The 16,545-nt window shown below is 37.7% G+C and overlaps 1 protein-coding gene across 4 annotated transcripts in view; it reads left to right on the top strand.

Annotated features, from left to right (window-relative positions):
• POU2F1 (POU class 2 homeobox 1) overlaps positions 1-16,545 on the top strand; it is a 190,726-nt gene that overhangs the window by 91,117 nt on the left and 83,064 nt on the right. For all 4 annotated transcript variants that reach the window (XM_064594384.1, XM_064594383.1, XM_045877544.3 and 1 more), the window contains one exon: positions 16,139-16,204. In XM_064594384.1, coding sequence (XP_064450454.1) covers positions 16,147-16,204 — 58 coding nt within the window. In that variant the 5' untranslated portion in view covers positions 16,139-16,146. The remainder of the gene's footprint in view (positions 1-16,138; positions 16,205-16,545) is intronic.

Raw genomic sequence — 16,545 nt, 5'->3', positions numbered from 1 at the left:
TGATCAACAAGCAATGATTATTTTTCGAAAGTATTTTTAAGACAGACGTTTCAAAATTAGTTAAATCTTAATGAAAGAAATCAATGTTACAGCAAGGAGTATCATTCAAAAATTAATACATTCAAGTGTCTGACTGGCTTGGGATAAATAAAAGCTTATTAACTTAAATGAAACTGTAATGATGAAAGTACAAAGAAAACTCCTTTTTTTTTTTTTTTAAGATTTTATTTATTTATTTACTGGACAGAGAGAGACCGCGAGAGAGGGAACACAAGCAAGGGGAGTGAGAGAGGGAGAATCAGGCTCTCCGCACGGAACAGGGAGCCCGATGTAGGGCTTGATACCAGTACCCTGGGATCATGACCTGAGCCGAAGGCAGATGCTTAACAACTGAGCCACCCAGGCACCCAAAAATTCCTTTTTCTTTAGTAAAGTACCCAGAGTACCCGAGTTTGCCCAGACCAGGTGTATCTTTGCCTTGAAACCTGACTTATCCCCTGAAACTCACCTTTCCCCAGGAATCTTCCACTGATTTACCACCATCACCTGCCTGGCCAAAAGAGGGTGGGAATGCATAGAATGTAGGCGATGAGATACTAAAAATATATTTTATTAGTAGCTCATGTCAGGTAACTTTTATTTCTGGTAATGTGGAGAATTTACAGCAAAGAAATGTAATTTATGTGCATTTTAATCTGTACTATTCAAAATGAGAATTGTATATTAGATTGCCTGGTGTCTTTCTATTTGGGGCAGTCATATGTTAGGACTCTGTAAAAGGTGAGATACAGTGACAAATTTTATTATGTTTTTAGTTAAATTCTTTCTAACTAACTGGAGCTTGCAAAGATGGTATGAAGCTTATTGATACGATGACATTTTGTGAAGATTACAAAGTCACTTACCTACCTTTATATTACCTGCAGCTACTCATCATCTGAGTAGAAGGGAAGGAGGTGAGGCAGGGCTGGGGCAGCTAATGTGTATTGAATTCCTACTCTGTTGGGCATCTGCTAGGTACATTTTTAGTAGAAGTGTAGAAGTACAGTAAGTAGAGCAAAGAGAAGTACTATGTACAAAATTAGGCCTGGCTTTTGTTTGGATGATCAGTTTGTTAATCCACCATATTCTTTCATCATTTGCTTTTGGCAGCACCAAATGCTCTTTCTTGTTTTTTTCCAGTGCTCTGAATCACAACTACATGGGATTGCTGGTTTAGTGCTTATGTGACCAGAAGGGCATCAGTTTTCTGGGGGTTTTGTTTTGTTTTGTTTTTTGTTTTTGGTTGGGGGGGTCAAGTTTTAAATTTTCAGAAAACTATAGTTAACAATACTGTAATACTTAAAAATTCGCATAGAGGGTAGATCTTAGGTTAAGTGCTCTTGCCACACACACAAAAGTTTTTAATGAAGAAAAAGGAGGGGAGGAAACTTTTGGAGGTGATGGACAAGTTTATGGCTTTGTTTGTACTCTCAGAGGAGTATACTTCTCTCTAAACTTATCAAGTGGTGTATATTAAATATGTACAGCTTTTTGTATGTCAGTTATAACTCAATAAAGTGTTATTTCAAAAAGGATTTCAAAAGAGAAAAATTATACTTCTTAAATGTTATTTAAGGATTAAAGCATGAAGAAAAATTCAGAAATCAGCCATGTTCAGATAATCGAACATTATTAAGATTCTGTTCTTACCATGTACAGCAAACGTGATTTTGGGGCCTGTGGATTAAAAGTCAGTTAAACAACATAGAAATGAAAAAAAAAAAATAGAGAGAGAGTGCTAGCATGAAGAGTGTGACATGAGGCTTGATCCCAGGACCCTGAGATGACCTGAGCTGAAGTCAGACACTTAACCGACTGAGCCACCCAGGCACCCCAGTAATGGTTACAATTTATTATTTTTATTTATTTTGTTCATATTGCCCAAAATTTGGTCAATGGGAGGCCTTTCAAAGTTGCTTCTGTGTCTTTTCTGCATATTCCCATAATTCTTAAAGCACTTCCACTACTAATTTCTTCGCCAAAACAGTAAAAGGAAGGAAAGGAAAAATAAAATATAAAGTCTCAGCCTAGAAACAAAAAGTCTCCATAAAGATACAGAAACTATAAAGAACTAAATGGAAATTTTAGAAGTGAAAACAACAGTAACTGAAGTAAAAACTCACTGGATGGGCTCACAGCAGAATAGAGGGGACAGAGTGAACTGGAACATAGAACAGTAGAAATTACCCAATCTGAACAAGAAGGAGAAAATAGAATAATAAATGAACAGAGCCACAGGGACCTGTGGGACTATGACAGAAAGACCACAGAGGAGGAGAGGAGAAAGGGGGCTGGGCTGCAAAGTCCTTGCAGAAAGACTGGCTGAACACTTCCCAAACTTCTCAGAAGACACAAACCTACAGATTCTAGAATCTGAACAAGTTCCAAACAATGTAAACCCAAAGAAGTAATAATAAAATGTTGGTAAACTAAAAGACAAAGGAAAAATCCTGAAAACAGTGAGGGAGAAATGACATCTTTCCCTATGGAGAAAAACAATTCCAGTGATAGTGGATTTCTCCTCAGAAATCATGGAGGCCAAGAGGCAGTGGCATAATATTTTTCAAGTATTGAGAAAGAGCTAAAAATACCAACTTCTGTATTCATCAAAAACATCCTTCAGGAATGAAGGGGAAATCAAGACATTCTTAGATGAAGGAAAACAAAGCATTCATCTCCAGTAGACCTACCCTAAAAGAATGGCTAAAGAAATGAAATATGTAGTTTTAAATCAACAGAACATATTTAGGACTTGTGTACCAAAGACTACAAAATGCTGGTGGGAGAAATCAAGGAATATACAGAGAGATGGAGAGATATACTGTGTTTGTGTGTTAGAAGACTCAACATAGGAAAGATCACTTCTCCCCAAATTGATACACAGGTTTAATGCAATTCCTTTGAGAATCCCCCTATGATTTTTAATAGATAAGATTATCCTAAAATTAATATGGGAATGCAAAGGAATTAGAATAGCTAGCAAAATTTTGAAAAAGAAGAAAAAATCAGTTTCTCTAATTTCGAGACTTATTATATAGTAGCAATCAAGCCTGAGGATATTGGTGGAGAAATTGGAACATTAATCATAGGAACAGAATACAAAACCCAAAAATAGGTCTGCACAGTATAACTGACTAATTTGTGACTAAGGTACAAAAACAGTTGGAGCAAACAGAGGAAGGAAAATCTTTTTGACAAATGATTAAAAAAAAAAAAAAACCTTTAATCTTCACACTAGGAAAAAACATAGAAGAAGACCTTCAGGACATAGGACTTGGTGCCTAGTCTTAAACATGACACTGGAGGGGCAATTGGCTGCTTCAGCCAGTAGAGCATGCGACTTTTGATCTTGGGGTTGTAAGTTCAAACCCCATGTTGGGAGTAGAGATGACTTAAAAATAAAAATCTTAAAAAAAAAAACAAAAATACATAATACCAGAAACATAGCCTACAAAAGAAAAAGATTGATAAATTAGACTTTATCAAAATTAAAATATTTTGCTGTGTGCATTAAGAGGAGGAAAAGGCAAGCTCCACAGTGGGAGAAAATATTTGCAAAGCACATATCTGATAAAGGGCTGTTATCGTCAGTATATAAAGAGCTCTCAAAACTCAGCCCTATGGAGAAAAAGGAACCCTCATACACTTGGTGGGAATGTAAATTGGTGCAGCCACTACAGAAATCAGTATGGAGATTCCTCAAAAATTAAAAATTACCATATTATCTAGTAATTCCATTACTGTGTGTTTACCCAAAGAAAACAAAAACACTAATTCAAAAAGTTACATGAATCCCTATATTTATTGCAGCATTATTTATAATCCTAAAAATCTAAACAGTCCATTAGAAAAGGGAGATTTTTGGATTTTTAGAAAAATCCAAAAGAATGGAATAGACATGTCACTGAAAAGGATATACAAATGGTAAGTTAAGCATATGAAGATATGTATTACTAGCCATTAGGGAAATGCAGATTGAGACCATTGTGAGATGTCACTACACACCTATTAGAACAGCTACAATGAAAAGTAATAACAATATCAAATGCTGGTGTAGGTTTAGAGAAACTGGATCTCTCATACATTGTGGGAATCTAAAAATGGTACAGCCATTCTGGAAAATATTTGGAAATTCTTTAAAAACTAAATAGACACTTACCATGTGACCCAGCAATATCACTTCTGTACCTTTATCCCAGAGAAATAAAAATTTGTTCACATAAAAATATATATATGAGTATGCTTTACATATTATAGATGAGAGTCATTTACCAGACATGTCCTTTGCAAGTATTTTCTCCCAGTGTGGAACTTGTGATCCCAGATATGAATGTTTGCAGCACCTTTTTTGGTAATAACTTATAACTGGAAACAACTGAAAGTCTTTCAATAGGTGAATGGTTAAACAAATTATGGTACATCCATACTATGGAATATTCTTTTCTTTTTTTTTAAAGATTTTATTTATTTATTTGAGAGAGAGAGAGTAACAGCATGAGAGGGGAGAGGGTCAGAGGGAGAAGCAGGCTCCCCGCTGAGCCAGGGAGCCTGATGTGGGACTCGATCCCAGGACTTTGGGATCATGACCTGAGCCGAAGGTAGTCACTCAACCAACTGAGCCACCGAGGTGCTCCTCTTTTCAGCAGTAAAAAGGAATGAACTGTTGATACACAGGACAACTTGATTAGATCTTAAGGGTATTATGTTGAATAAAATATGCCAACCTGAAATGGTCATATGCTATATGATTTCATTTGTATAATATTTTCAAAATGACAAAATTATAAAGATGATGGCAGATTAGTGGTTATCAAGGATTCAGAATAACCAGAAGGGGAGGAATGGATACACCTATAGTGGGGTAGCAGGAGGGAGTTCTTTGTGATGAAATAGTTCTGTATTATGATTGCAGTGGTGGTTATGTGATCTACCTACACATGTCACAGTAAAATGACATAGAACTATACATACCCTTTATACAATGTCATTTGCCTGGATTTGATAGCATATTGTAAGATGTAACCAGTGGGGAAACTGGGTGAAGCTTTTACAAATTCTTACGAATTTCTAACTATTTCAAACAAAAGAGAGAGATACTGTCATTGCTATAGGATTTCAGAGAAACAAATAGTTGCCTGACAAGGAAGATCTGAGGTCATAACTTTTGAACCTGTCTTTGTAGGATAGATAAGTAGACTTTTCATGAGTTGATCCAGGGAGGAAAGACATTGTAGACAGATTGACAGTCAGTAAATGTTTATGGAATGACTGCTACTATACCCTTAATATTGTTAAAATGTATTGGTAACGTCCGATTAGTCAGAAGAACATTTTAATTAGTTGAGTGGAGGAATGTGTCTTTAAATTTTAGATAGACTCTGGGATACTTGTTACCCTTGTATTTTCATACAAATTTATGAAACCTGAGAGTAAGAGAGACCTAGAAAGAGAGGACACAAATCACCAATAACATAGATGAAACCTAATGGTTCAAAGGGACGGATGGGAATCATTAAAGCAGCATGTGGTTTCAAATAAAACATAATAAAATAAAAGCCTGTATTTCATGGATTTAAGAAGTGGAATCAGAGAAAAAGTCACATTGCAGTTGTTAAGAGTAGGAGAACTCTGATATTAGCCGAAGATGTCAAGACAAATTACAGGCTTGTGTTAAAGCTGTGTAGTCACCTTGTTCTTTTACTCCATGGAATTTTCATACTTGATGATTGTGTTTGGATGATTGTTTAATATTTCTTTCTATTCAGTTGTAAGCGTTCTGTAGCTCAGCATTGTGTCCCCAATTCCTATCCCACTGCCCAGCAGCACCTAGTAAATATTTGTTGAATGTGCTCATGCATGAAATCAGTGACTTTGCAGAACTCTTTAAACTAGAACAAAGAAAAGACAGTTGTAGAAGTAAAGAAACAGGATGATAAGATAGGCTAGACAGGGACATGTAGTATGGTGGTAAAACTGTAGTAGAGCTATGCGAAATTTAAACTTTACAACTAAGAAATTCAGGATTGAATTCTATAATGATATGTATGCTAAAGGATGCCGAAGTGTTAGACTGAGCAGTGGGTGACCTCTGTACAGCTGTAGTAACGTATGTTGGGAGAGGTCAAGAAAAAGAGCAGAAGGACCAGCCACTTCACTTCATACTAGCTGCTCTCTGGTGTGGTGGCTTTCTTAACAAACCAGCACTTAAAGGACTCGGAAGATTAACTGCTTACAACACACTGTCTGATGCCCCGCAGTGTGTGGAATGCACTCTTCAGTCTGTGTGTCTGCAGCTACTAGGAGACCGGGATGGTCAACAGGATCATTCCTTGTTTGTGCTCCCAAGCCTGTACATCAGGTTGTACTTCTTATTTTGGTTACACCATTTAAATCATTATTATATAAACTAAGGAAAAGAACAGGAGGAGATGACGTTTCTGTGAAAACTTAAGTTGAATGTTTTGAAAAGAGTAGATGAAGGGTAATTACTAAAAATATTGCTGAATTAGGGCGCCTGGGTGGCTCAGTTGGTTAAGCGACTGCCTTCGGCTCAGGTCATGATCCTGGAGTCCCGGGATGGAGTCCCGCATCGGGCTCCTTGCTCGGCAGGGGGTCTGCTTCTCCCTCTGACCCTCCCCGCTCTCATATGCTCTCTCTCATTCTCTCTCTCTCTGAAATAAATAAATAAAATCTTTAAAAAAAAATATTGCTGAATTAGATGTGAAAAAAGAGCTGTAAAATATTAGGGATAAATTATTCTTTAAAAAAGAAAGAAAAAGATTCTGTACTCAGAGTGCTTGATGTATCTTTTAAGTTCTTGCCTTTTTCTTTTAAAGATTTATTTATTTATTTTCAAGAGAGAGAAAGTGTGTACGCAAGGGGGTGGAGGAGCAGAGGGAGAGGGAGAGAGAGAATCCTCAAGCAGACTCTCACTGAGTGCGGAGAACAATGCAGGGCTCAATACCAGGACCCGGAGATCATGACCTGAGATGAAACCAAGAGTCGGCTGCTTAACTGACTGAGCCACCAGGCGCCCCAAGTTCTTGTCTTACTTTTAAAGCAGTTTTTCAGTCTGTGGGTCATGAAGTCAATTTAGTAGGATGAAATCAGCAATTAAAAAAAAACATATCAGATTGTATTACATCTAGGAAGGAGCATTGTTTCATGAAATTCTTCTTGAGTTTCTTATATTCTTAATATATATGTAAAATGTGAAAGGCTTGAAAAACAAAGCTTAAGAAATTGAAACTGGAAATATTAGAGTAAGTATTAAGGATATGATTTACCCAAAAAAGAAGAGGAAACTCAAATTAGTGGATTCAAATTTTAAAGCAAAGGCTTTGGTGCACCATCAAAAGATTGGTAAATAAATACATATTTATGTACTTTCTGTTAACATGAAATGTTTAAGTTATGTATATAATGGTTTTATGATATTTATTTTAAGTTGACTTTTTTAATTGACCAGCCAACTACAGATCTCCATGTCATGGGTAAGAGTTTCAGCATGTTTTATTTTACTGATTTTCCTCTCACGCCTCCTTGTTATGTCTTTTTCCCCCCTGCTTTCTCTGCCACTTAGTAGTGTGACCTAAGAGTCATTCTGTAGGCCTCAGTTTGGTTTTTAGGAAATAAAATTATCCCTCAGATCTCTTGTTATTTGGCAGTGCTTATTTGCCAGAATGATAAAATAGATTCTGTCTTGGGTGTTTGCCCATCTGAGATTTTTCGTAAAGAGCAGACATTCTGTTTCCTTAGATCTGTTCTTCTTAAGCACTGAAATCCCATATTGCAGCCTCGGGGGGCATCAATAACATGTGCTGTGATACTCAGTGCATAAGAATAGCGGCAGTGCTAATGCCCATCACTGGATTCTGGGTCTAAGACATTTCCAGATCCTGGAATATTCTTTCATATTTGAGCATTAGTGCATTATTTTAGACTGTCTGTGGGTGATGAGTTTGGGGATGAGTTTTTTTGTAAGATAACAATTTATAATTCTTGAGCTAATAAAGCATTTTTATTACTGAGAATCTACTGAAGCAGTGTCATTGTTTTCTGTAGAGAAACTGGTAAGGAGACCAAAGTCGTGGTAGATTTTGAAGAGAGGTGAAGATTGAAAAGGATATTGGTGTGCAATTGAGATTTGCCTAGGAGTGAAAGCAGTGGAGCTAGGAGATGAGAAGTCCTACTGAGAGGCAGCCAGGAGGTGTGGGGAACAGTTGCTGAGCTGTACCTCCCACCCCCTGGACTAGCCATGGTGCAGCTATACAGGTAGTCCAAGGGGAGCATGCACAGATGGCTGTGCGTCTGGCGTGTGACCAGGTTGGAATTTGGTAACGTAGGTAGGTAGAGGACAGGCCTCCCTCACTTTGCTCATACGTAAAGGATGTGTTGTACAAATCTAGTCCGTGATTGAGTTGTTACTGTCCTCAGTTGCCTTTCTAATGAGACCTAGATTAGCCCATACAATCACGAGTGAAAGATTACTCTAATACAGAGAGTGTTAGCCATGAATTCTGGATCCTGGAAGAGCATTTCTTCCCCTTTTTAAAGGAAAGGTTCAGAGGTGCCTAGCTGGCTCAGTTGGAGGGGCATGCAACTCTTGATCTCAGGGTCATGAGTTCAATCCCCACACTGGGTGTAGAAATTACTAAAATAAGCATAATTTTGAAATACGTGAATCTGGGCGCCTGGGTTGCTCAGTTGGTTGGGCAGCTGCCTTCGGCTCAGGTCATGATCCTGGAGTCCCGGGATCGAGTCCCACATCGGGCTCCCTGCTCGGCGGGGAGTCTGCTTCTCCCTCTGACCCTCCCCCCTCATGCTCTCTCTATCTCATTCTCTCTCTCAATAAATAAAAAATCTTAAAAAAAAAAAAAAAGAAAGAAATACGTGAATTTTAACTTCGCCTTTCAGCTCCTTTTTATACTTCCATACACTACTATTTCCTATTTTCTTCTTTCTATGAACGCTTCCTCCCCGTCCACCGAGTACAGGTCAACTAAACAGCATTTATTTTATAAGAGTATTTACTGGCCTTGGGGCGCCTGGGTGGTTCAGTCGTTAAGCTTCTGCCTTCAGCTCAGGTCATGATCTCAGGATCCTGGGATCAAGCCCTCCATCAGGCTCCCTGCTCAGCGGGAAGCCTGCTTCTCCCTCTCCCACTCTCCCTGCTTGTGTTCCCTCTGTCGCTGTGTCTCTCTCCGTCAAATAAATAAATAAAATCTTAAAAAAAAAAAAAGGGTATTTACTGGCCTTTTTCCAATGGGAACAATTATTACTACACTAATCAACTCCTCAATGAGGTGTTAAAGGAAAGCAGTTGAATTGGATTAATTTATGCCAAAGTGTGAATGACTGACAGCCCTACAAAACTTTCCAGAAATTATTTTCTTTTCCTAAAAGGGTATTCTTTTTAGGTTACGTTTTAATCTGATATTTCAGAGAGAGGGCCAAATAAAGTGAACGCTTGAGCTTTGTGGGTAAAGCTGTCTGCTCCCTTCTTTTGGATCTCACTTTGCCATGGTTGGGGGAGTACAGGGGAGAGATAGATGGTAACCAGCCTCCCACAATCCATCTGTAGAGGCCTAGACAGCCTTCCAGTATTTAAACCTGTCTTGTAGAATGTGCAGAGTACCTACATCAAGGGTGGCCAAGGAAGGACAAGAAAACTTGTAATAAAGTATTGTAATAAAGTCCACTGCATGGGTGAGGCTTCCTGTCCCTCTGGATAGCTGCATCTCAGCACTGCCTTCTTTTGCTCCTCTTCCTGTTCCTGGAGGGAAGATAATGAATGACTTTTGCAGTAGAAAGGACAGGGGTCCGTCTCTGGATAGCAGCCTATGTGAGTTGGTGAGCTATAGGCCTCCTGCTATGCAGAGGCCCCTTGGGACTCTCTTGGCTTGAGGGGGGTGGTTATTACACTACCAAGTTCCTGCCCCTGAAAGGGTACCTTCCAGCAAACACTTCTTAGTTGGCTGTGATTGCCTGGCTGCCCCTTCAAGTCATACTTAGCTGATTTGTGAAAGACCAAATTGGTCTAAGAAAGGTAGTTTAGAGGTATCCACTGCATACAGCATAAGAAGTAGATGGTGAGTTGCAAAGATCGTCTATAATAAGTACAGGCAGTAAATGTAAAATTTTATGAAGGCAGAAGAGGAGGGAAAGAAACATATATTGATATCCACTATATACCAGTCACAGTCATCATTGCTTCTAATATTTTCTCACCAAGTACAACTTGTACAGTCCAAGGCATTCAGAACTCATTTGAATTGTATATTTTGTCGTATAATACGGTCTTGATTGTTTTACTACAAGTGTTGTGAATAAAATTGGTGCTCTTGAAAGAGGTAGCTTGTTTATCCCGTGTCGTGGCATCTCCCCTGGCATAGCTGCCTCAGGCTGCACTCTAAGATCGAGTCTGAGAGGCACGGGCACATTTATCCTTAAAGCAGCCTCGAGAGAAAGATACTATCATTTTACAGGTGAGAAAATTAGGGTTCAAAACGGGAAGGAACTTAGTCTCACCGGTACAGAGTGGCAGCGTAAAATTTCTCCCCTAAACTCTCTCCTCATAGGGATTTTGTGATTCTGTACAGTGGAAAAACTAGCAATATAAATAGAGAGCTTATGTAAAACTTAAAAATTGGTTCTGTTCCTAATTTATTGACTTGCAAAGAAACCTTTTTAAAGGTCCATTATAGAAGTTTTGTCTTCTATTTCCACATATGCATGTTGAGTTTAATTTCAACCTTAATGTTGGAAAAAAGTACATACATATTTTGGGGACACCTGGGTGGCTCAGTTGGTTGAGCACCTGCCGCTGGCTCAAGTCATGATCCCGGGGTCCTGGGATCCAGTCCCACGTTGGGCTCCTTGCTCAGCAGGGAGCCTGCTTCTCCCTCTGCCTGCTGCTTCCCCTGCTTGTGCTCGCTTGCTCTCTGTCCCTCTGACAAATAAATGAATAAAAATCTTTAAAAAAATACATATCTTTTTAATAATCAGACACTCGGCGTGCTTGAAGACTAGTTCTAAATAAAAAGTTATTAATGGGGTAATACCCTGGAGAACTCCCCTCAATTCTAGTGCACTCTTCTGTGTATCTGTACATACTTGACTTTTAAACACAGAATCTTTGTCACCAATTATTAGTGTTCTCACTACACTGAAAACAAGCTGTTTTAATCTGCTGCCTTATTTAAGCCCCCCATGCCTACTACTTCCGTAAGTGTACAACTGGGCCGCAATGTGTAATAATAGGTGTAAGAGCTCAGATTTTGATATCAGCAAAATCTGATTTTAAATCCTGACTGCAAATTAATTAGTGTCACATTGAGTAAATGCTTTAGCTCACTGTGCCTCAGTTTCCTTTTTTCCTTTTTTTTTTTTTTTTTTTTTTTACAAAGAAGGTAGTAAAACCCACTTTGTGGGATTTTTATAAGTCTTCTCCTGAATTGTCTATGGTGATTACAGTGGAATGTCCTATCATAATGCCTAAAAAGTTTTGGACTGATGTTTTATCTTGTAAATTTACTTTAAATTGAATATATTCTTTAGTAAAGAGTGTATGTATTTTTTCATATACATTAGCTGAAATTTACTTGAAAATACTAAGTCCATAATTTATATGACCCATTTTTTTGATGATTGATTTTTTTTTTTAAGATTTTATTTATTTGACAGAGAGAGAGACAGTGAGAGAGGGAACACAAGCAGGGGGAGTGGGAGAGGGGGAAGTGGGCTTCCCATGGAGCAGGGAGCCCCATGTGGGGCTCGATCCCAGGACCCTGGGATCATGACCTGAGCCGAAGGCAGACGCCCAAAGACTGAGCCACCCAGGCGCCCCTGATGATTGATATTGTAAATAACAAACTGTCTTCTACTTTAGATTGATTTTGATGGGGGAAGGATACTGCATGATATATGACACTCAACTAATCCGTTAATTTAATAGTATGAAAAGATTTATAGATGATGAATTTCCATACTCTTGAAAGTAATTTTATAGCTCTTGCACTGCTTCTGGGTTTATATTGTTGCCTTGTTTTAAAGTAGGACTTTCCCCAGACAGTGTATGTTAATATTTGGAAAATTCCCTATCAGTAGGCTAGCACCATCTTGACAGCCCTATGTTCTGCTTCTACCTTGCTAATTGTTTCCTTGGGATTATTTGGATTGTGTAGAAAGCTTTTTGCAAATCCTCTTATTACTGAAGTCATTGTTGCCAGCAGGAATAAGATTAAAGGTGCTTAAGTCTGTAGAGTTGTTTCTAATTTGTACGTGTCATTTCAGTGCCATTTTAACAGAACTCTGTCTCCTGTCTCTCCCTTCTCCCCCAGTACTATCTCAAGTTAGGTCCGAGAAGCCAGGCCATTGGAAGAAATCTCATTTTATCCTCCTAATTATTATGCTGGCACTCAGGAGATAATTTTTCCCTTCATGCACTGCCAATTAATATGCAAATGGGCTGATAAATATTTATGCAATGATTTAAATTATGCAGGGCGTGCTTTCAGTGTGTTCTGTAAATGAATTGTTCGTGGACTTCAAAGTGCTGGCTGCTGTGCTAACGAGGAGAGATTTGCATAAGGCCCTAATCACACGCATACTGATTAAGCTTCATTATGGAAACTGCCAGCTGCAATCTTTGTTTCTATTTTATTACAAAAAGGGGAACTTTTCATGCTTCAGTTGCCTTGACAATGTCAGTCCTAGCTGGTAGAGAGACTAAAACTCCTCTGAGCAACTGAAGTTTCCTTATTCCGTTGAAGATTGCTATGGTGTAACTGAAGTTGTATTTTGCTTCTCCCCCTAATCCACTTTCCACCTCCCACCTTGTTCTCTTAAGAACATAGCGTAGATTTGTTAGAACTAGTAGTACCTTCTTTCCCCCACCCCAAACTGCTACCTGTCTCTTCCTTGCTCTGGATTGTCTGAACCTCTAGAAGATTTCACAGCAATGCTGGACTGCAGTGACTATGTTCTAGGTGGGTACCAGCACAGTTCTTTCTTAGAAGCTTTAATATGGAAATGGCGTGTGTGGGGTTGACTATGCATAAATGCTTAATCGCATATGCAACCAACTCGGGGAGGAAGCGGGGGGGAGAGGTGGATTGAGCAGAGAAGGAGGAAAGCATTTGCAAGGCAAGAGCATACTTGAATTTGCAGTAGGTCCCTCCCTACCACTAGCTCTTCTGGTTCCGAGGACATTTTCAGTAAATAGTGTGCATTTGGAATTCAACTTAAACAGTACATTTTTGCTTTTTGGAAATACCTATCGGGCGCATTTCTTGTAGTTCTAAAAACACTCTAAATCTGAAACAAGGTATAAAGTGTACCTAAATAATGTGTACATATTAATCAAAATGTTTTGCATACCTAATGTGAATGTCTTATATAAAAACCAAAAGTGCATAGTGAAAAATAAGGTGGAGCCATAATGCAGAATGGCTCCCATAAATACTAATGCCTAGGGTAATTGCAGTGGTTACTGATCAGTTTCCAGATTTGAGAAACTATCAACTTTTCAAATTTTGGCCGATATTAGCTTTTTTTATTTAAAAAAAAATCAACTTCTGTTCTTCAGAAAACAATTTTAAGTTCTGGAAAGCCTATTTTTAGAGTTCTCTCTGTAGAACAACAAACCTTTTAGGAGAGAGGGGTGTGAGGCTTGATTATATAAACTGTCTTTGGTAACAGATTTAAAATAGATTGAGACACACTGTGACTCATGGTGGCTCTATTTTGTGTTGAGATTTGTCTGTTTGTATGCAAAATTCTTGAAACCTCTTTAGGTTACTCTGGTCACCTGGAGAGTCAGATGATGTAAACTCCAGGACTTTGATACTTTAGGTTGAAAACCTTTGCAAGTGATTTTTTTTTCCTATATGTCATTTTTCTTGCTTGAAAATTTGAGGCTTGACCTCCCCCATCTCCTTCACAGTTGCTAAGGGTAAAATTAAATGATAGTTCTGAAAATGTTCACATTGTTAGAGGGAATGGCCTAAACCGGTAGTAATATTTGTATGGCACAGTAAAAACCACAATTAAAACAACAAACTGATGTCAAGAATTCAATCCAAGAACAGTTTGTAGACTGTGTATTAGACTCACATACAGTCAGTTCAGTGTGCCCAGAGAGAAGAAGAACTTCAAATATCAAAAGAGAACTTACTTGCATTTACTCTTTTACATCTACTATGTTGGGAACTCAAGAAAGGAAAGAAAAATACCTTTTTGAAATATTTTTAGCATTGTATTTTAGAATTAGAAACTGATCTCTGTTATTTGTAATTAACAGTAACTGTCATTTGAACAGTCTTCACATTGTTGTACAGTTAGTCAGAATTTTGTTTTATTTACATGTGTACGTATGTGTGAAGTAGTTTTGTTAAATGTCTCTAAAGCTCGACAATTTAATAGAACATGCTTAGAAGATTCACACAATACCTGTGGCATAATTTTTAATTTAGATGTGTGGAAATTAGGGTATGAGTTGCACAAGCACAGGCTCATGACTTGTTAAGAATTCTTTGTATAAAAGCTATGTTACCCTTTTTATGAATATTAAGTGGTTCGTATTTTTCCCCACTTTCTTTTAACATTCTAAAGGAAGCATTGAGCAGAATGTATGTTTACTGGTATATTAACATTTGTTGTGATCTTTGTGGACTTTCATAAGATTTTGGTTAAGTCATTCAGAAAGCTGATTTTCACTAAGTTGTACACCTGTTCCTTTCAAACCTGAGTATGCTTTCAGTGACATTTAAATTTTTCTGTACAGTAGAGGCAAGGAAGTTGTAGAACTACTCTCATTTATGACCACAGAAAAACGAATTTGAATCCTTCGAACATCTGAAGAACAAACCAAAGATATGATGAAACTGCTTAAGACCATAAGACAAGCATCTGTTTCAAAACCTGTGTTAAAAAAGCTATTACACAGCTTCCAGGTTGGAAATGAAATTTATGGGAGGAGGACTCTTGATTCTCTCTCATCACTTGTGCATTTAGATAAAGCAACTATGGACAGCACGGTTGGGACTGATGATTGTTTTGGCTTCCTAGTTAAACACTGAAGCAGATGACAAAATGTACTCTTCAGTGAAAAATCAAATATAATATAGTTTACTTATTCTCAACTAATAATTATAGTTAAATGGTTCTTAATCCAGTGGGGGAAAAGGGGAAACTTGCTTGATAGTAAACTTGATTACAAATATGCTAAGTTTGGGTTTACAGTAGAAGTAGAATGAAGTATGTATTAAATGTAAATTTAGGTTTTACCCTATTATAAAGGTGGAAGAAAAACAAACTTGTTCTTGTCTCTTGTGTATCTTCTGGGATACCTGATATTGCTTGATGAAAACTTTTTACTATGAAAACTTTCATTAAAGAGATAACCCTTAAGGAGATAAACCCACGTCAGGAGGTTCTCATGGGGTATCAGATAGGTAGTATTTTAGGTGGTGTGGTTGTGGTTCAATTTGGAAATGATGAGATATATCCATTATGAGGTATGAATTTGACATATTCTTATTTTGACACATAGTTTGGGCAGGGAGTAAATAGATTTTTTCTTAGACATGCTTTCTTTTTATTCTGTAAGGTTGAGTTACTGTCCCGTCTTTTAGCAAGATTACCAGTGAATTGTTTTTGTTATAACTAACCAATACCTTTGCTTATGAAAAAAAGAAACTTTGAGAGTAACATGTTTTACTTTGTAAGGAGCTTGGCCCCAGCTTTGTTTCTTTAAAGTATTTTATGCTTCATATTATATTTACTCCATTTACATGTTAGACTCTATTGTAATTTTTTTCAGGTTAGAGTTCAGTTATCTTTGTGAGAAGAACGTTAAAATTCTTTGGAAAGACAGTTAATTTGTGGATCACTTCAGGGTTAAGGGAATCCCGAATTTCTTTCAGATAAACTTTTATTACAATTTCCAATGTTTTAGTGTTGACACTATCTGTCTTTGAACTGTAGAACTGTTAACATTAGTCAATATTCTTAAGCCTTTCCTTTTCCACAATTTTGCCTCCCTAACCACATCCCCAGTTTTTAAAAAATCTCATTCACTTCTCATTCATTGCAGACTCAAGAATGAACAATCCGTCAGAAACTAGTAAACCATCTATGGAGAGTGCAGATGGCAACACAGGTAAGAGATGATTCCCAGGTCCAGCTTTTTAACTAGCTCTAATCGTGCTAACAGAAGAAACTTTCCATTTAACTGTGACTTCTGTTTGGCAAATAAAGACCAATTGGAGTGTTGAGTTGTCAAATATAACTTAGTGCTTGCAGGAACTGGTATTGTTACTTGTTTAAGATTATTTAGTTTCTTCTGCAGATTGCTCCATCTTTTTGTTGCTGTTTATCAGAGACACTCTAAAGTAGTTGAGAGAATAGTCCTTTAGGGTCAGGTAGTTCTGGGTGTGAATTAGGGATTTGTTACTAGCTTTGGACTTTAGGCAGTTTCCCCAATCTTTTGAGACTTCATTC

Source organism: Mirounga angustirostris, unplaced genomic scaffold, assembly GCF_029215605.1.
Source record: "Mirounga angustirostris isolate CCGP_5_RB_7025 unplaced genomic scaffold, mMirAng1.0.hap1 SCAF_6, whole genome shotgun sequence".
NCBI classification, from domain to species: Eukaryota; Metazoa; Chordata; class Mammalia; order Carnivora; family Phocidae; genus Mirounga; species Mirounga angustirostris.
The sequence above is the reverse complement of the archived record's forward strand: the minus strand, read 5'-3'. Positions and strand labels throughout refer to the sequence as shown.